This window comes from Microtus oregoni, unplaced genomic scaffold, assembly GCF_018167655.1.
Source record: "Microtus oregoni isolate MIOR12 unplaced genomic scaffold, Mior012 000043F_ref0000047, whole genome shotgun sequence".
Lineage (NCBI taxonomy): Eukaryota > Metazoa > Chordata > Mammalia > Rodentia > Cricetidae > Microtus > Microtus oregoni.
Window position 1 is genome coordinate 13009293 of NW_024543210.1, and position 20442 is coordinate 13029734.

General features: G+C 41.0%; 1 protein-coding gene across 1 annotated transcript in view; it reads left to right on the top strand.

Moving 5' to 3' along the window:
* Efcab11 (EF-hand calcium binding domain 11) overlaps window positions 1-20442 on the top strand; it is a 174062-nt gene that overhangs the window by 25181 nt on the left and 128439 nt on the right. The window contains exon 5 of the mRNA XM_041633383.1: window positions 445-535. Coding sequence (XP_041489317.1) covers window positions 445-535 — 91 coding nt within the window. The remainder of the gene's footprint in view (window positions 1-444; window positions 536-20442) is intronic.

The window sequence follows — 20442 nt, forward strand, 5'->3', positions numbered from 1 at the left end:
TTCACACACTGGCTACGGTTGTAATTTCCTCTACATATTAATATATAATAGGTCTCATGCCAAGCTGGAAAGCAATGAATTTGGAGCCTGAAATGTTTTGGCCGATCACAGAGACGCGAAGCCCAGTGCATTGTTACAGTCCTGTCTGAGTAACTCTTTTCCTAGGACTTAGAGACCCAGAAAGTGCAAAGCTGCCAGTGGCCTTTCAGTTTATGTAGGACTGCACCAAAGGGCAGGCAGGGTATCACTACCTTATTCTGAAATTCTTCCAGGGAGATGTATTCACTGGATGTATAATGACCTATGTAAGATAACTGTAAATTACTGCTTTTTTTTAAATTTTAATAATATGTTAAATTTTAACTTCCCATAACAACTGACTGAAGTCATAGTTCACAGGGTTTATAGGAGTAAGTGAATGCTTAATATTTTGTTTTCATCTAGATCGTGGATTCTTAACTCTAGAAGATTTCAAAAGGGCGTTTAGTCGAGTGGCTCCCAAGCTACCGGCGAGGTCAGTGCTGGAGGTGTTCAGGTACGGTGCTAAGGTTGCTGCATCCATCCGTTTACCCTTGTATTTACCACCTGCTGACAGGTATTTTCACTTTAACAGAGAACCCTCATTTATGCTGACTTTTCACTTTTGGACATTTCTTCTTACAACATAGTTTTATGGTCCAGGAGAAAAATAAGTAGTTAGCTGTGAGTCTAGCTACTTCCTTGGCAGGGGCCTGTAAGGAAAGGGGAAGGAGAACCATGTGAGTTGGTACTTGACACAGTCTGCGTTGGTCAGCAAGGCACAGTGGCGGCCTCTCATTCATTTGCTCCCCAAGCTGCCGCTGTCAGTTCGGTTGCGGTCTACACCTTAAGTGCATCTCTTCAAAACGAGCAGTGTGTGTTGGGAGCCTGCAGATTGTAATGTTAGTGGCACTAGCTTCAGCGCGTGCAGACCTGAGAGAGGGGCCCAGCTGCCTCGCTTGAGCCCATCGTCCACTGTCACCAGGTATGTTAAATAGTTTAGTCACTAACAACATCCAGGAAAACACAAATACTGAAAGATCATAAGAGATATTCCTGCATTTCTTTCCAAAAATGTCGGCAAGCCTAGCCTGAATGGTAGTGTCATAGTTACGGTGGACCTGGGTTCCCCATCTTGTTCCTCTGGTGCCTTTAACTCCTGGCTGCTACTTGCCCTGGGGTAGCTGTTGAAACTTCAGCCACATTATCTGGATGGCAGCAGTTGAGAGGACAGGACAGAAGCCCTGACTCTTCTTCTGAGGGTCTATACCAACCCTACACTCCAGTGACCAACACTTAGGTTCAAGACTGCTTGTACCTACAGGGGAGGGCCAGGGGCTTTGCACAATCTTGTGCCTACTTCATAGAGGTTCTGATACTGAAGAAGAAAGAGAGGGAATGGATATTGGGGGACATCTGGCAGATATTCCCTTTTGGGAGAAAAGTAATTGAATGGAATCTGGCCTGAAGCCAGCCCTGCTCAATAGAAATTATCAAGCAGGTTATTTGAATAAGGATTGTGCGCATTATCATTAACAGTGACATATATGAAATTCATCTGCTGCCTCGCTCACAGGCAAGCCATTGAGAGGCTATTGAAGAGGAACATGTACCCTGATGCATACAAAGTGAATGCAGAGAATGTAGGTGATTTTGTAAAAGCAGGTTCTTAAAGTATATTAGCATCTGTTTAGGTGCTTTGTGATGAGGGGAACAGTGAATATCAATGTATTTCTACCTTACAGTGGTAGATTTTGAGAGGGATTAAATATATATATGCTGTCCAAATTTGCTACCTTTAAATGCTTGTTACATGGTTATAGTGGATGCTACCTTGTAGAGAATTGAAGAAAAATAGATTTTTTTTTTCCTGGTACTGAGCCTTAAACCCAGGCCTCTTGTGTGCTACACAGGTGCCCTATCCCTGAGTTATAAGCCCAGCTCCCTGTTTGTTTTTATTATAGGCAGGCCTCACGGGTTGCCCATGCTGGCCTGAAACTCATTCTGGGTGTAGCCCAGGCAAGTTCTTAAATTTGTGTTATCCTGCCTCAGCCACCCGAGTAGCTGGGATTGCATGTCTGAACCACCAGGCCAGGCTTGGGAAAAATATTTTATTATATTGAGACAGAGACAATGTTTAACCATGAGCCAAAAAGTTAACAGCTTCCAGTTCAAACTCTGCTCTACCACCTTGTAGAGAGCATTTTTGCAAACATGTTTGTAAATAAGACTTTATTTTACAAAATCATGTGTGTTGCTTATTAAACCTCTTTATACCTGTGTTTTGGTAAGTTGAAAAATAAAATGTCCTGACCTGGCTAGAGAACATCCTGCAGTTTTTATAGTTTTAATTTTTTCAAGTGTAACAGTAGGTATGGCTTGCATGCTTCCGGAGCAGCTGTTGGTAATGACTGGCTGCTGGGGAAAGGGTCAGTGTCTGCCTTCAGGAGTGTGGCACTGGTAATTCATCCACAGCCATCTCATGCACATTCTGAGACTCAGTGGGTCATTAAAAACAAGTCATGAGAGTAAGAAGGGGATGTGCTGGGAAGCAGAAGGATTCCAGAGGGAATGAGAGGGGGATAAAGGAGGGGGTGGGGAGTGGATGTAGTCAGAATACCTCATATACATGTACAAAATTGTCAGAGAATAAACTAAAGTTTATTTTTGTAAAACCAAAACCTTAATACATTTTCAAAACCTACATGTGATATCAGAGAAGGTAGATATATATTTCTGGATTTCAGTCACCAGTAGCAAAACAATATTAATTTAACAAATTCAAAACTGGCTAACCTTTTCATTATCAGTAGATGGAACTACAAGCTGAAGGTGTCAGGGCCATGATCACCTGGTCTCACTTAGAGCTGTATAATTTAATGAGGTATCCATGACAGCTCTTAGAGCCAAGTCTTGAAACAAATTGAACTTTAAATTACTTAGTCAGAAAGGATTAAGTGAAGATGTTCCAAAATAATAAAGTAAATTAAATCACATTATTATTAAATGCTATGAATAATTTCTAGTGATAGCATAGATATTTGCCATTAATAATAAAATCTGCATATTAAATTACTTAGCTATTTTCTATTAATTTTTTATGATAACATAATAATACAGTAGCACATGCTGTAAATGCATATACTTCTATTGTAGATTTTGTGCTATCAAATTGTGTGCTATTTACTAGTGTTGTATGCCCAAAGCTATTTGGAGACCACCATAGTATACAGCCAAAGCAAGGCATTCCAGCTGGTTGAGCCTGACTTGTTGAAGTCCATTATATTGGTCTGGAAAATGACTCAGCAGTTACGGTGGTTTGCTGTTCTTGCAGAGGCAGCACACACACTGGGTGATGCACAGACACCTGTAGCTTCAGCTCCAGAGGATCTGCCACTGTCCTGATTCCAAGGGAGCCTCAACACATGTGTATATACACATAAAAGTGAATTATTTTAAAAATTAGTTTATTATAAACACCATTATCTATAAACTAAAAATAAAAGAATATGAATATAAATAATTACTGGATTCAAAGGGGAAAGAAAAATATTTCCTCTCTGTGCAGATTGAAATAGACCAAAGAAATAGAAATGTCTGAGACACCGTAAACAAAAGCATCCCCGTGTCAGTGCTCCAAATGGTTTTCCGGCACAGAAAAATGAAAATGAGCTGCTTGGGCTCTTGACAATGTACAATGCTGTGACATTTCCAAGGGAGAAGCTGGAGGAATTTCAACAGGATAAGAGTTCCTTGTGGTTTGAATGACTTGATGGGCGGGAATCAATCTTTCAATATAATGGCTACCCGGTCCTTCTGGAGAAATTTCTAGAGACCAAGAGTAGCCATTTTCAGAAGTGGCTGCCCTTCTCATACTCTCATTCTGTAAACCAAATCAGACTACAGTATAAAGCCACATAAGCAAATAACAGAAGCCAAACCTCCTTGGACATGATGCAGCAGAGCGTTACTTTGGTTTCTAACTTGATAAGAACACTGGCATGTTCATGGGAAATTCAGAGTGCTGCAAGAACAAAACAGGGTTTTTATAATGTTGGTGAATATTTGGCCATTCTGTTGATTGTAGCATAAGTAAAAAGCCATGTAGATTTCAATAGATACGTTTATTTCTAAAATTCATATTCTGGTTATTCTGTAGCTATTACCTCTTCCTTTACAGTCTTGTTAGTCCTACAGTTAGATGGATTCAAAGCTCATCTCTAAGTCATGTCCTGTAGCTTTTGCTTTTAAGGATCGCAAGAACCATATTTCCTCTTGCCTTTTATATTCAGAAATACTTACCCGGAACATTGTAACTGAATAAAATTTTATAATGGGTCAATGCTAAAATTTTTATAGTCAACTTCCTTTTCTTTGAAACGCTAGTTTATTCTTATGATGGAAGTCCCTTTTAAAGTTTTTTGTTTTAATTTTTAATCTTTTGTAGTTATGTGTGTCTATGTGAGGGTTTGTGCTGTGAGTGAAGTTGTCTACAGAGGCCAGAAGAGGCATTAGGCTCCCAGGAGCTGGAGTTTCACACAGTTGCGAACTGCCTGACATTGGTGCAGAGTACTGAATTCAGGTCCTTTGCAAGAGCTGTGTGTGTTCTTGACAGCTGAGTCTTCTCACTGTGTCTCCTCGTACGTTTCCTGTGATGTCTGTTTTCATCTGTGACCTGGCCATTGTGACCTTTTATTTTCTCATTAGTTTTCTTCTTCTCTTTCTTTGTTGCGCTGTATCTGTTGTCCTCTTTGTGACTCTGCTGTACTGTTACTTTATAATATCTCCTCGATGCCGTTTATGTATATCTTCAGTCTTGTTATAGAGATATGATTGCTTTACCGGGGCAACAGTAATTAGAGATTTTATTGTTAGGCAGGATATGTGACACTCACCTATAATCTCAGCATTTGGGAGGCCAACACAGGAGGTTCAAGAGTTCAACGCTTGCCTCAACCAGATAATGAGTCCTGGCCTAGCCTGGATGACCCTGTTTCAAAACAAATAGAAATGTGTGTGTGGAGGGTGGGGAATTGCTTTCAATATTTGAAACTTGGCAACTTTTCTTTCCTCTTGGTGCTGGTGGTTATGCTTTGTGTATTTTTGCATTAAAGTCACCAAGGCTGCATCCAAGATAATGCTGTATTCAGAAGTTCTCAGTTAATTCTTTTCTTGCACACAGTAAAAAGTGACAAGAGTTGTGATGAGTTGACTAGCATCGTGTGTTACTGTGGAGTCAAAGTCACTTCCCAGACTGCTTCAGACACTTGGGGATCAAAACAAGCATCACATTTCCTCTTAAACACTAATCGAAACTACTGGAAACTTCACAGTACTGTCTTCTTTATGTTCAAAAAGATCTTTAGTGAGTCTACTGAGTACAGTTAAAACTCTTTAACCTAGCTCTTCAGCATCTGGCCCCCTTTCCAACATCTGGTTCCTTTCCAGGCTTGGCTTTCACTTGTCTTGAATTTCTGTTTTCCTGGCATGCTGTTTGTGCTGTTGATTGTGTGGTGTGCATTCTCAGCTCATTCTCCTTCCCTTGCCTGGCATGGACTTGCCCTGACCTGGCCTGCCACGATTTGAACTATCTTCCGCAGCACTGCTCAGTAGACCCTGTTTATCCCTGCATTGGACAGTTGTGTCTCCTTTCTTAAACTTGGATAGAATTTATTGTTATATGTTAATCAGTATGCGCTAAATAAACATGCGGTGTTTATGATTATCCCCATAAAGTACTTCAAGCTCCTTGAGTTTATGGATTTATCTCCCATCATTTTGATCACTGACATGTTGCCTTGTGGTTAATAAATGATTGTTGGTCTATTTGTCACAATTTGAAACATCCAGTGCTGGCAAAAATTCTCATTTCTAGTTTTCTTCATGGCTTATTTCCCACAATTTAGGGAAGAGTACTTTAAGCTTAAGGCTGGATCCTGATGGCCATATGTAGGCTTGTTTTCAACCTTCTCTTCCTGCATGTGATTTTTATGAATTAATCTCTTGACTGCTTCTAACCTCAGTTGTCATCAGGGAGTGGCCTTTTTCCTTGTGTGTGTGTGTATGTTTACTTCTCCATCTTATTGTAAGTGCTGGTATTTGTTGGTTTTTGTACATTCCCACCACCTGCCAACTGGTAAAGAGCTCCAGCAAGCCTCCTCTGCTTCCCAGCTATTAAATGAAAAGTGTGTGTTCAAAAGGCCTGAGTGCACAGCCGCACGGCAACAGACCAGTGTGCAGTGGAAACACTGAGCCACCAAAGTGCCCTCCAGCCATGCATGGAGACATTCAAGTTATAAATGATATTTTTGATGTCAGAATCCCCTTCATATTACTTGGAGGAAGTTCAAAGTACATAGACCATCTAACTCTTTGGAGGGGGTATTAAAATTGTTTGTAAATAAGAACATCATGTCTCATTAAATACTACATGATCAATGTCTGAGTGTTGGTAGGAGGCTGAAGTTTAGGAATGCAATTTTCAAAGGGGGTGATGCATATTCTCTTGACAAAAAAAAATTACCTATGCCTCGTGTCGCAGCTGTAATAGATGGAAGGATCGTCCTGAGCTGGGGTAAAATGGGCCAACAGATGTCTCTGTTTTTTGGATTTTTTTTTTCAGAGTCAGCGGGCCTGAAGGACAGTGATTTAAGATGACGTTTGTTTCTTCAGAGCATTTGCATCCCTTGAACTGTTATTCCTCACTGTGTTCTTTGGCTGCCCCCGTGCCCTTCAGGGAGCAGCCAGTTTGTTGTGCATCGTTTTCTTGAGCCAACTCTAGTAGAATTGCTTCCCCGGTTTTACTTTGTATATCAGAATGTGACTCAAGTATAGTCACATGACCTGGATAAGATCGGAGTTCTTATAGTCAGTGCCTACTCTGGTGAGTGTGGTTGTTTATCTGTAATTATTTGCATGGTTCTGTATAGGAAAATGTTAAAGACTTGAAATCATTTCTCATTATTCATAGCCATACACAGACAGAAGTCACTAGCTATATCTCTGTGTCCTGCCCAAACAGGTAGTTTTCTGAAATACCATGCCATTTCCCAGAAAAAAATATGATTATTATATATCAATCAGAATTGAAAAGTACAAAACCCATCTACATAAATAATTCTATGCTAGTCATTTTTATTGCTAGCTTTTTTCAGAGGCCCCATTGACATAAATCATTTCTTTCTACTTGAAGAACGTCATTCTGCCAGTACAAAGTTTAGAACTGGTCACTCAGAATTTAAAGTTCAGGGACTAGAGGAGAAAATGAATGGAGACGAGTGATGGCTTCATCACACAGGGTTGACTTGGAGTCTGTTATTTTCATTTCTTTAGCTTACCTAACTAATTTCCCATCATCAAAGATACATGATTTGATTTAGGATTCCTAGATTCTGTATTTTTCTTATGTTAAAAACAATACAGACACAAATTTCAATCATCTTTTAAGGCCCAGAGAGTAAGTATTTCCAGTCTTGAAAGCTGGTTTTTACCCTGTACTCTGCCCATATGTTTTCCATCCCCTAAGAGGGAAATTGTCTGAACTTCCTGCTTTAAGCTGCTAGCCCTGCATGAACATCTTTGTCTTTGTGCTCTTGCATAGTCATTTGTATACATACATTCTTCCCTGCATCAGAACATGTGCTTAGCACGAGCCGGCATGGTAGAATATTTATCACCACACTCCACATGGCTCACTGCTCAGTTGTTTACAACAATTGGCTATGTTGGAAATGAGCGGCCAGTGCAGAGAATGAGGGTCTCACTGCACTTTGTTGTTGCTTGCTTGCTTGCTTTATTTCTCAAGTGCAAGGCTGGTGCCGTAGAAGGGCCATGGAGGTCAGTGAAGCCTCTGGTTAGGGATCAGCAGACATGAGTTCTAGTCCCAGCTCTCCCACTGACCAGTCTTACCACCAATCTCTGAACCTTTTCATTTGGACTCTCTTTGTTTCCACAGTAAGGGGGGCTGCCAGGCTTCTTCCAACTTAGAAATGCACTGTGGAGTTATTTATCATGGGGAGTAGCGTGGCAGACTTTTATTTTCTCTGTGTACCACAGATATCCTGAAGCCTCCACAGTATGAATACAGATGTGGTCTGTCAGTGTAACAAAGGCTGTTCTCAAGAGGAAATTACTCGACTTGACAGCCGTCCAATCCTAGGTTTAGTTTGGAGATGTCACTGTAGCAAGTATTTTGGCCACTGTCTCTAGCTCCTCATCTACATATGTTGCTGACTAGTACAACTGTCATGTAAGAAACTACTTATGTATGTCATATAACTGTCTGTAATTCAACTGTCATATCAGTGACTGCTGCCATGGTTTCTTTCTGTGACCAAATGTTGCTAACCTGTTCAGTCATCCTTGGTGTTATTAATAGCCACACATCATGAATGTCTTCATGCCTCTTTCCTTTAAAGCAAAAGGAATCAATTATTTGTTTTTTCCCTTTGTAATAGATAGTGAACTTTAGGGTGTGAATTTTAATCATACTGTATGTTGTTTTTATCAGATAAAAAGGCATGCATTTGTGAAAGGAACTTTATATTTTATGAGATATTTAAAACGTTATTTTGCTTATGTTTTTTTTCAAGGTAGAGTCTTATTCTGCAGCCCAGATTGGTCTGTCACATGCTATGTAGGCCGAGCTGAACTTGAACTTGAAGCCATTTTTCTCTCTCTGCCTCAAAATTGTGTTTTAATATTATGGAAAATGGGTTCAGAATATTAAGAAATATGTCAAAATTGTTATCCTAAAATCGGATTGAAGGTTTCCAGGACTAGATTTTTATCTCTTACATGGAAGCCTATGTGTTTGCTCCCTGAAGTTTTGACATCTTGTCTACCTTCCTCTTACCCAGCCATTCTTTTCCATTAAACTACATTGAATAACTATATCCTTATTTTGCAGTGAGCTCTAGAGACAGGTATTAATGCAGGGACTTATTGGCAATGCTAATCTCAGCCCCACTGAATTCCCTGTATTTACTTTAATATGATCCCTTCATGATTGATATTCATATTAAACTTTGAAAATCACTGTCTACCTTTCTAGTTAAATTTAGACTAATGAGAGTAAATTATCATTACATTTTAGTGTTACTTTCTTACTTCAATAGCTTCTCATTGCTTCTCATAGAAAAATCTAGATTCTTTAGCTTAACATGCAAGCCTGACAGACAAACAGAAACTCGAATGCCTTTTTGGACGTTCTTGTACATTCCCCAGGTTAAACACCATTCTAATCCTCTCACCATGTTGATCCTATCTCATCTGTCTTCCCACATTTTTACTCATGCCAGGTTCACTGCTCTTCTCTCCTGTATCCCTACCTGCTTGTCTAAGTATATCCCTTGCTGCTCGAGCCCACAAAACACCCTTCATGTTCTCTAGAACTGCTGAGGCATGATGCCGCGTTAGCATAATCAGTAACTGTAACTGCTGTTGCCTGAAGGTTTGCTCTGTGCCAGTGACTGTGGAAGCTCACGGGCTGTACTGTCTATGCCCACTTTACAAATGAGGAAATGGCTTGGAGAGGTCAAAGCATTTGCTCCAGACCACCAGATAGTTAGTAATGGAACCGAGATTCGGACTCAGACAGGCTAACTCTGCAACTTATACTCTCAAGTCAATCACTTCTTCTTTTTTTTTTTTTCCAGCACTATCAGCATCCTGCAGGCAGGGCTATGCTTTTGTATCTCCACAACACGAGAAAGGCAGGCATGTTGCCCAAAAAGTATTCTTGATAAACCGGTTGCATAATTATGTAGCTCTTTCCTGTTCCTGTGAATTGGTTTGGTTTGGTTTTGATTGTTGAGATATCGTTTGATTATCTGCAATATAAACAAAAGGTACTGTTTACAGAAATACACACAAAGGAAGCTGAAACAGCATTTTATCAAGCGAAAACCTGCAAGCACTCAAGTTCAGGTTGCTTTGATAGGAAAGTGTGTGTTACACCTCTTTCCTGGGGAATTATAGCACAACACCAAAATATCTGCCAAGTACACTGTAAAAAAATATGTAAATCTGGTGAATGGAGGTATATTTTTGACTGGGTTGAATATGCTAACCTAACTGTTTATTTTCTGTCTTTATAAGGCAGGGTTGTGCTTTGATTCATTAGATTTTTTTACTCAGTTGCAGTGAGTTCAATGATGTGGCTTCTAATTTCTACCTTGCTTGCGTTCTCTGTCCTTTTCCCCTTCTTGTTTGAAACCAGCTGCTGGAGAAAATCAGAACTAGTAATTAAATCCTCTCTAGACTTGAAGTGAAGCCCTGCCTTGCATGCTCTTTCCCTTGGCTTCTGCCTGTGTGACCCTTGAGCCTACTGATGGCTCTTTGAAGATTTGAGTAACTCAGGCCCCAAGACAACCTCCTGAGACACAGAGCAGTTACATTGTAATCTCGCTACCTTTACTGTCTCCCCCATCTTGTCTCCTCATCACTCACTTTTGTCCTCCTCACCTGAGGAACCTAGAATTGTACAGCCTCAGAACAGGTTTCTGGTGGCCAGACATGCATCCTCTTGCTTCCCCTCATCCCTTTGTCTCCCCATCTCTTTCTTCTCAGCAGCTAGCAATCCCCAGGACTGTTATTACTTTCTCTTCCCTATGTTCACCTAGGTCTACCTTTGGTTCTGATCTCAGCTGCATGTTCTAAGCTATTGAGTGGGCACTGGTATACCTACCTACTTGGTTTTTGCCAGTCTGCAGGCTGAGTTTGCTGTCCACTTGCCTTCATTCTCTCCCAAGACACAGCACCCATCCTGTTGTCAGTTAATTTGTGTGTGTGTGTCTCATCCAGTGTGAACTCTGCTACCATCTTCCTGGATCATTTTGCACACACAACCCCCCAGGCTTGCCTTGACCCCTGTGTGAACCCATGCAGGGGTCACATTCACATTCATATACAGATTATAATCTTTATTTCACCAAAGTCTAGTATGGATTAGCCAACGCCTTCTTCTGCACTTAGTTAACTGATCTGGGCCTTGGTAGTTGGAACACTTTCTTTACCCAACCATGGCCTGATGTTGGAACCTTAGGTCATGCCATATCCCATTGCTACCCAGAAGAACTTGAATTCAGCTGTCTTCAATTCCCTGCTACAGGAATTTTTGCAAATTGTTGACCCCTCATGTTCCTGTGACCATACTCTTCTGCCAAGACACCGTATGCTTGGTGTAATACTGTATGCCAAGTCAACCCTCTGTAATGGCTTATTCTCTGATGGTTATAGTTCTTTCCCACTACGCCACACAGAGGTAGTCCTGACTTCAGCCTTGTGGAGAGCATCTCAGATTCTGTTTAAGTTCCATGGCTATCTCCTGTTCACCTTTAGTCTTCCGTGTTCACCTCTAGTCTTCCATGTTCACCTCCAGTCTTCCGTGTTCACCTCCAGTCTTCCGTGTTCACCAGCAGTATTCCGTGTTGACCTCCAGTCTTCCGTGTTCACCTTCAGTCTTCCGTGTTCACCAACAGTATTCCGTGTTCACCTCCAATATTTTCTGTGTTCCCTTCCAGTCTTCTGTGTTCCCCTCCAGTCTTCCGTGTTCCCCTCCAGTCTTCCGTGTTCACCAACAGTATTCCGTGTTCACCTCCAGTATTTTCTGTGTTCCCTTCCAGTCTTCTGTGTTCACCTCCAGTCTTCCGTGTTCACCTCCAGTCTTCCGTGTTCACCTCTAGTCTTCCGTGTTCACCTCTAGTCTTCCGTGTTCACCTTCAGTCTTCCGTGTTCACCTCCAGTCTTCTGTGTTCACCTCCAATCTTCCATGTTCACCTCCAGTCTTCTGTGTTCACCTCCAGTCTTCTGTGTTCACCTCCAGTCTTCTGTGTTCACCTCCAGTCTTCCGTGTTCCCCTCCAGTCTTCTGTGTTCACCTCCAGTCTTCCGTGTTCCCCTCCAGTCTTCCGTGTTCACCTCCAGTCTTCCCTGTTCATCTCCAGTCTTCTGTGTTCACCTCCAGTCTTCTGTGTTCACCTCCAGTCTTCCGTGTTCACCTCCAGTCTTCCGTGTTCATCTCCAATCTTCCGTGTTCACCTCTAGTCTTCCATACTCACCAACAGTCTTTTCTGTGTTCACTTCAAGTCTTTTCTGTTGTTTTTTTTTTTAAGGGAAAAGGACAACTACAATCTCTTTAGTTTTCACCAATTCTCTTCTGTGCTGACCTCATTCCCCACCCATTCTAAAGGGAGATGTGTTTCTTCAGCAACCATTCTCTCTATTGTTATAACTTCTTTCCCTGCTACAGATCCACCTAGTTCCCCCAGCCTGGAAAACTGCTTTCCCCTTCTCTTTTCCTTTTCTCTGTCCTTTCTGGGTTTATTGTCATCTTCCTATGGCATTTAGCCTAGAAGCCCTGTGTTGTTTCTTCCTCTTCTCTAGATTTCTTTCTTTCTTCCTTCCTTTCCTTTCTCTCTTTCTTTCTTTCTTTCTTTCTTTCTTTCTTTCTTTCTTTCTCCTGTTCTGGAACTAGATTTGTAGACCTGGCTTGTCTCGAACTCACAGAAATCCGCCTGCCTTTGCCTCCTGAATTAATGGCATGAGCCATCACTGTCCAGCTTCTCCAGCTTTTTTACATCATGGGCAGTGACATGGTTCTCTTTCATTCTGCACCATCTCTATATTAACTTCTGAGTCCTCATGACATCTTTCACATCAACTGTAAAATCTGCCTGTTTTCTGGACTCCTTTCTTGCTAGTTCAAGCCAAGTCCTAGTTACTTCTCAATTACTTTATATGGTCAAAGAAAATAAAAGTCATAAGAAACTAATAAACAATCCAGAAATTTAATTTTATATAGCATATTACTATTCTAATTATGGTCAAGTACTTTTGTTATATCTCAAAATTTATTTCTTGATTTAGGAATACAATTCTGATAATAATTGGGGACTAGATTTAACTCAGTTAAAATATCAACATTAATAGACATATTAATACACAAGGGGAAATCTCATGAGGTCCACGCCTAGACAAAGAGCTTCAGGCAACTAATGACTACTGAGAGAGGGATAATTAGTCTCTCCCAGGGATGAGCCCCAGAATTGGTTATGTAATACAGAATGGTCAGCCTGAATCATACACACACACACACAAGACTAAATAGATTCAGCAGGTTTTATTTGTGTATTTGTGTGTGTGTGTAAGTGTGTGTAACAATTAAAATCAAGAAGAGGCTATCAATTTGAAGGAGAGCATGGGAAGGGTTGGAGGGGGAAAAGGGAAAAGGAAAAATAATATTTTAATTAAAAATTTTTTAAACATTTAAAAATCTATGGTCCAATGTTCGCTGCAGTCTTATTCACAATAGCCAAGATATGAGACAACCTACATGCCCACCAGTGGATAGATGGATAAAAATGATTATGGTGTGTAACCATACATACCTCTCTTTATGCCATATAGGCACACACACACACACAAAGTAAAATGCTGTTCCTTAAGATAAAAGGAAGTCTGCATGTGCCACAGTTTGCAGAATTTTATATTAAAGGAAATGACTGGCAAAGAAGGACAGATATTACATGGTATTACTCCTGTGGACTCTAAAAATCATCCGATTGATAGAAATGGTAGAACAGTGGCTGCCAGAGTCCAGTAGTGGGGAGGGGTTACTGCTTAAAAGGACAACTGTAAAAGTACTTTTACAGTGACTATATCCTAGTGAGCTATATGATAACTGTAATTAAAGGTACTGTATTTTTTTTTACCATAGTTCCTGAATACTCTTAGTATATACAAACACAAAGCAACTATGTCAGAAGATGAGTCTATTTACTAGCTTGATTGTAGAAATTGTTACACAAGGAATACATCAATACAGCATATTATATGCTGTAAATATACAATTTTTGTGATTATATGTCAGAAAAAAGTCTATCAGTGCAAACTAAAGTATTGTTCCAGGGACATACCACAGGATATATAGAAACATAAACAAAACTTACAAAATGCTTTTCTTTTTAAAAAAAGATTTTTAAAACTGTAATGACTTTTTTAAATTTTATGTATGTGGGTGTATTGCCTGCATGTGTCTGTGCAGCACATGTGTGACTGGCTGGGGGGGGGCAGGAGAGGGAGTTGGTACAGTACTTTTGTATCTTCAGTATCTTACTTAAGATGCCTGCTCTCTGAGATGACATAGCAGCACCCACTGAAGAAGAGGGAAGGGCAGAGGAAGCAGCTCACTCATGCTCCCTCAAGGAATTTATCTGGTCTCGCTGGAGAGAGCATCTAGTGAATATGTAACTAAATGAATAAATGAAGTAAACAAACAAAAAAAAAACAAAAAGAGTAAGTCTACTTGTTCAGGGTTCGCATGACAAAATCACCTGTTAAGTTGGAGAGAGCAGCTATTGGCCTTTAATTTTATATTTTCCTATTACCAATTGTCTTATTCATTTATTTCCCTTGATTGTGTGTGGAGGGAGAGTATCATATGTGTGATGTGTGTGTGTGTGTGTGTGTGTGTGTGTGTGTGTGTGAAATGTGGAGTGCATAAATGTGAGTATGTGTTTGTGTGATGTATGTAGGGAATAAGAACGTGAGTGTGTGTGTATGTGTTGCAAGAATGTGAGTGTGTATGTGTGATGTGGGTGTGTGTGTGTGTGAATGTGGGTGTGAGGGGCAGTGAATGAATGTGTGTGCAGAGAAGGATGTCAGATTTCTTTCTTTATTAGTCTCCATTTCATTCTCTTTAGAAAGGCTCTCTTTTGAAACTAGAAAGTTCTCTGTTTTGGCTAGTCTGGCTGGCTGTCAATCTCCCAGGATCCACTTTTTTCCACCCACAAATGCTGGGGTTATGGGCACTTGTAGCCATGCTCAGCTTTTTGACATGGGTGTCGGGTCCCATGCTTGCACAAGCAAGTGCTCCTACCCAGCTCCCACTCGTCGTCTTTCCTGGGCTTTCAATTGTCACTTTCTAGAGAGGGACTCAGCACACATTTGCAGCCTCTGTTTTCCTGTCTGCCCATTGTCTAGTAGAGAAGTCTCCAGTGACTATATTGTCATGTTGCTGTTGTTGCTCATGCTCCAGGCTACAATTTGTCCTTACCACAGATGACTAGATGCGCTTTTTATAGAAGACCAGTGCCCACAGATCTGTTGGTTTTGGGGATAAGCTGGACTTAACTTCTTTGGGGATGGTTGTTTCATAGGTTGATTTATAATGTAGAGATCATATCTTCACCCAAGGGCTCACCTTGACTCTCTATGTTTGACACCCATAGCCAGGCACGTTCCCTTAACTAGGAAGGCAAGATCAATGGTGGCAATATTCACATGCGAAATCAAGAATCTTGGACAATTTCAAAAAAATATTTTAACGTGAATTACGTCCTCAGTCGCTGTTACTTCTAGCTAAACTGATGTCTGCTGTAAAGACTGTAGACTAACGTGATATGTGGTTCTATCAAACTTTTCCTTTTTTAGTTTCTAATTTTTATTGCAGCCTTAAGTCTTTGTTTTTGAGTCTGAGTTTATAGTGGAATAAATCAAATTAGCTCTATTAGGTAGATTTGGTTTACTCTAATGACTGCACCTAGCCAAGATATGCCTCCCTATGTGAAAAAAAAACATTGTGAGTAATCTTTAATTTGGCTGACAAAAGAGGCATTTTTAATGTTATTTGATGAGTGAAGTAAATTAGTTTATCATAAATTAAATGTGAAATAAATGTATGATCTGTTCTCAAGGAACAAAACAAATTGAATGCTTAGCACATGTGTAGTAGATGTAGTAGATCTCTTTGTCCAGTTGGTGGTGCTAAGTACTCTTGATTGAAAACACACACACACATACACACACACACACACACACACACACACGCAGGAGAAGCAGTTAAACCTGGAGCTTTTCTTAATAAATGTTATTTTATTAGGTTTTGAAAATTTAGCATAAAATGTATATGCTCAAATTATGTATTTCTAGGGTTAATAAATGGACCAAATTTCTTGGATGGCCAGCAGAGTACATTTGTAGTAAATTTCTGTGTGGATATAATTGGCCTATGTTAATGCCCACGCATGGGAAATTACAGGGTTTTGTAACATCTAACTCCATCCTGCTATAGCCTTTTGAGCCTGCTCATCTGGAGGAGAGGGGTGTGGCCAGTAATGGATGCTAGAGAAGTGGAGTGGTATTCCTGGTCATGTGTGTGAGCCAAATTTAGATTTACAAATGCTGACTCGTGCTGTTACTACCAGGGCTTTTTTTCTTCTATGGATATATTCCTGTGACAGCAGGCACATTGCTTTTTGGGGGGTGAGGTTTGTTTAACCCTTTAAGCCCTTGCTTAAAGCTCTGATGAGGTCCAAATAGAGCAATAGCATGCCACACAGGCTGACCCTGCTTTGAATTTCCTGCCTGGTCCTGTACTGTCTGCCAGTTCCTCAGTTTCTTTACAGCCTGCCTTCCCCAGAGGTGGCATAAACATTCCCTGAGATCAAGAGCATACGGGCCGGGAGCACCTTTGCTGTTGTCCACTTTAATGTGGCTGGATGCAGAGACCCAATTCCTCTGATATCACTAGCAAACCCAGAGGACTTAGCAAGGGTCAGAAAGCCTTCCTCATGTTAGGGACCGCTCATGCTCCACACTGAGAAGTGATTTATTTTAATGTCAAAAAGTTTCATAAAACTGTTAGAGAAATTTACCCCCTAAACACTAACATGGTTTTATCTTGATTCCAGACATTTTTCTGTCCACCACAGGGATGTCTGTATGTCTATGTGAAGCTGTTTATGGTTGGAGAAGGAAGTGCCCATTTATTACAAGGGACAGCTGAGGGGTCACTAAGACTTTGTTCATCTACCCAGTTATTTGTTCCACAGAATTTTATTGAGCATTGCTGGGCCTTGGTCTTACAAAGATAAACTCCAGAAGAACCTGAACACATCTAAGTTTGCGGGCTTAAAGAAACAGGGTGCATGACTGGTGGGGTAGTTCAGTGGTAGAGTGCTTGCCTGGCAGGCGCAAAGCCTTGGGTTCAAACCTCAGTCACCACAAAAGACGTAAAGAAGCTGCAAGATGCTTCCACCATGTGGAGATCAATAGGTAGTCCTGTTGCCTAGATTGAAATATTTATTATAAATTTATAAAAATAGGTTATAAGATTATTTGTCTTTTAATTGAATTAATAGTTATAGTAAATTTTCTGTGTTTTGGTTTGGAAAGTTGAAACAAATCGAATGATAATCATGAAACACCACCAGCTTGGCGCTTTTGCCAATAGAGACATTAAAAACACAAGAGTTAGGCATGCTCTTTTGAGGACCAGCTCAACTAATGTCTTTGTTGTGATAGATTGAGATCTTTGAGATTTGGCCTTTGCGGCACCTTGGAGTTGGATGGTGGAGATGCTAAGAATCACATACACCATCTTACTTCACAGCTCAGAACATGGAGGCTGAACTGACATTTACGTCTACCCAAGGTCAAACAGACTTGCATCCTAACTGGGATCAACTGACTTCCAGTTCCACAACACTGTGCTATTTTTCTATCCTGACTTTCACACGTAAGCCATTTTCTGTGTAAATAAAAACAACTGTGTATTGTTCCACCTCAGTAAACTTCTATAACTAAAATATGCAGTGCATTCCTGCAATTACCACAATGCAAACTCAGACTGCTCCTGAGGCAGGTAATTAGGGAGCTCCTATGTTGGAGAAGTCCAGCTAGGGGAAGCAGGGCACACCAGTCTCCGCATGTGCAGTTCTCAGCCAGAGCCAGGGAGCGACGGGCTGTCCCCATGAAGCAGACAGGCTTTCATTTGCTGGCTTTCATTTGCTTCTTGTTCTTGCTAGATGAATGGCATCATATGCCGCAGGTATATTAGTAATTTCTGAGTTTGTTCCCCACTAAAAATGACCTCATTGCTTTCTGCTGCTTTTCCGTAATTATACAGTAACAGGAAAATAAACCCACTCTGAGTACAGTCCGAAGCAGAAATCTTATGTTCTTTATGCAAGTTTGATTTATAGACGTGAACTGCAGAGCGGAGTAACTAGGAAACATTCATCTTCCCGTTGCTAGTTGCCATGGAAATGGAGTACACAGAGTAGTGTCATTTCAGTCCTGGTGATGTCTGCAGTAGTTTATTCCTTTGTTGTTCTCGTTTCTTAAGCAACTGCCTAGCGTTCTTCCATCATTACAATTAATCATGCATACAAGTTTTTATCTTTCATCGCACATAGAAAGTACTAAAAAATGCATGACAGAAATAGGGAGAATTTAAATATTCGTGTGGCTTTAAACATGCATTTGTAATTTCCCCTCTCAGTCCCATTGGAAAAATAGGTCATGTAAAAAAGAAAAGCTTGTATTAATGTACAGACATTTCAATAAGGAGAGCAGCGCAAACCTTTGAGGAAGAAGCCAGGGGAAGCTGAAGGGATGTCACATTCTGGGGCCCCCAGAATGCCCATCTAAATAAGTTCACATTTTGAGTAACGTTCCTCTCCCCATAAGAAGCTCCCGCAGAACAGATAAGCAGCTTCTGTCTCTAGTCTCTTGAGTTGTCTGAACAGCCTCACTGTTTGCTAGGTAGATACGGCAGACCTGAAAGAGTAGGGGTCTTTTCTTTAAGGGCTCATAAAGTTCAAGAATCCATCATAATGCAAGTAAAAAATTCTCATTCTTCTCTTTTTCATTTTTGCATGAGACAGGGTCTCATTATATAGCTCAGGCTAGCCCGAGGTTCCTAAGATCTTCCTCCTTCCACTACTCAGTAAGTCCTGAGAGTACGGTTGTGTCACCGTGCCCAGACTTCCTAATTCTTTCATATAAAATAAATTTACCCTAGTTGTATCTCATATAGTTCAGGGTAGATACTGTGCCTACTAATAAACGTGTGTTGGTTATCCTCTGCCTTTTGTTGGGGCTTTGGACATTTTGTTGCTTGAAAGAATCTGAGGTCACTAGGTCTAAATCCCTGGCCCATTGGGTTTTAGCTATGAGATCTTTGAAAAAGAACCTCAACTTGCCTTGGTTCCCCATGCACAGAGTGAGCAGCTGTAAAACTAAGTAATACATTGTTGGAGATAATTCATGCAAAGGACTCAGCTCTTGGCTAGCATAGGATAAGTGCTCAGTTGGCAGGGACTGTTGTGTTGGTGGTGTGGCTACTATTGCTATGACTCCCAACAGCCAAAGCCTGAGGAGTAAGACTCAGTCAGTCTGCTTCAGCTCTACCCCAAAGATACAGACCTGTTCTCAGACTGACTCTTTATTCAACAGCCAGCAATTGCCATGACTCCTCAGCTAAGGATGGAACTTCCTGACCATCATGCATCCCTCTTCATGCTAAAATCTTGCCTAGCTGGACTTTGCACAGTCATGATGTGGATTTGATTCTCTTTTTTAAAAAGTTGCGATTTTATGTGTATGGTTTTGCCTGTGTGTAACCTGTAATCTGTGAACCATGCGTGTAGAGTCGAGAAGAGGGCCTCCGATCCCCTGGAACTAGAACTGCAGGCAGTTGTAACTACTGTGTGGATGCTGGGAAACAAATCCAGGTCCTCTGCAAGGACAGCCAGAGTCTTCACTACTGAGTTGTGTCTCAGCCTCATGGATTTGATCCTTTTAAGGCGCTGCAGGTAGACAACACTGGAGCAGTAGCTTGCCCTCGTGGGTCCTAGGGAAGGTTCTAGCGCTGTCTGTGGTGTCGGAAATAGCTTTGCTGCCCTCTCTCGCTACACCACCCCCTTTCCAGCAGCAGCGGAAGACTCACTGCTTCATCTTTTCTGAGCTGGTGGCAGAGTATTCTTTGTTGAAACTCACGCTCCTTGGCAGCCCTCCAGGGCACACGGCAATTCCTATTTATTTGATTTAGCTTTTGTTTGGTTTGGCTTGTATTTTGTCTGTTTTGCTTTGTGGAATTCTTTTCTCCCCAAATTTTCGTGTTTAAACCCCTTGGACTTCATTTCCATTTATTTTACCAGCTTGCTTCATAGTATTGCTAAAAAGCTGTTTGCTTTAAGCTATAACAAAATAAGAAGTCTTGGATTAATTTGTCTCCCCCCACCCAAGTCTGATCTAGATGTAGCTTTGTGGATGATTAAAACAAAATAGCCTGTACTTTAGTTTGTCCTTACTTTTTAATATTATGCTTCTGGTTTTGTTGAGAGAGGTCTTTTGTTCTCCCTCCCTCCCTCCCTCCTTTCCTCCCTCCCTCCTTTCCTCCCTCCCTCCTTTCCTCCCTCCCTCCCTCCCTCCCCAAGAGGGTCTCGTGTATGTAGTCTCATGTATATAGTCCTGGCTGTCGTAGAACTCCAAGAGCTCTGCCTGCCTGTGTCTCCTGAGATCTGGATTAAAGGAGAGTGCTGGCCCCCTGCTTTTCCCTGCCTTTTTTGGTAGGCAATGCCAATTCTAAGCAGAGGTAGTCAGAATTCTCTGCAGCCTTTGTTTCCCCTGCTCTGTCAAC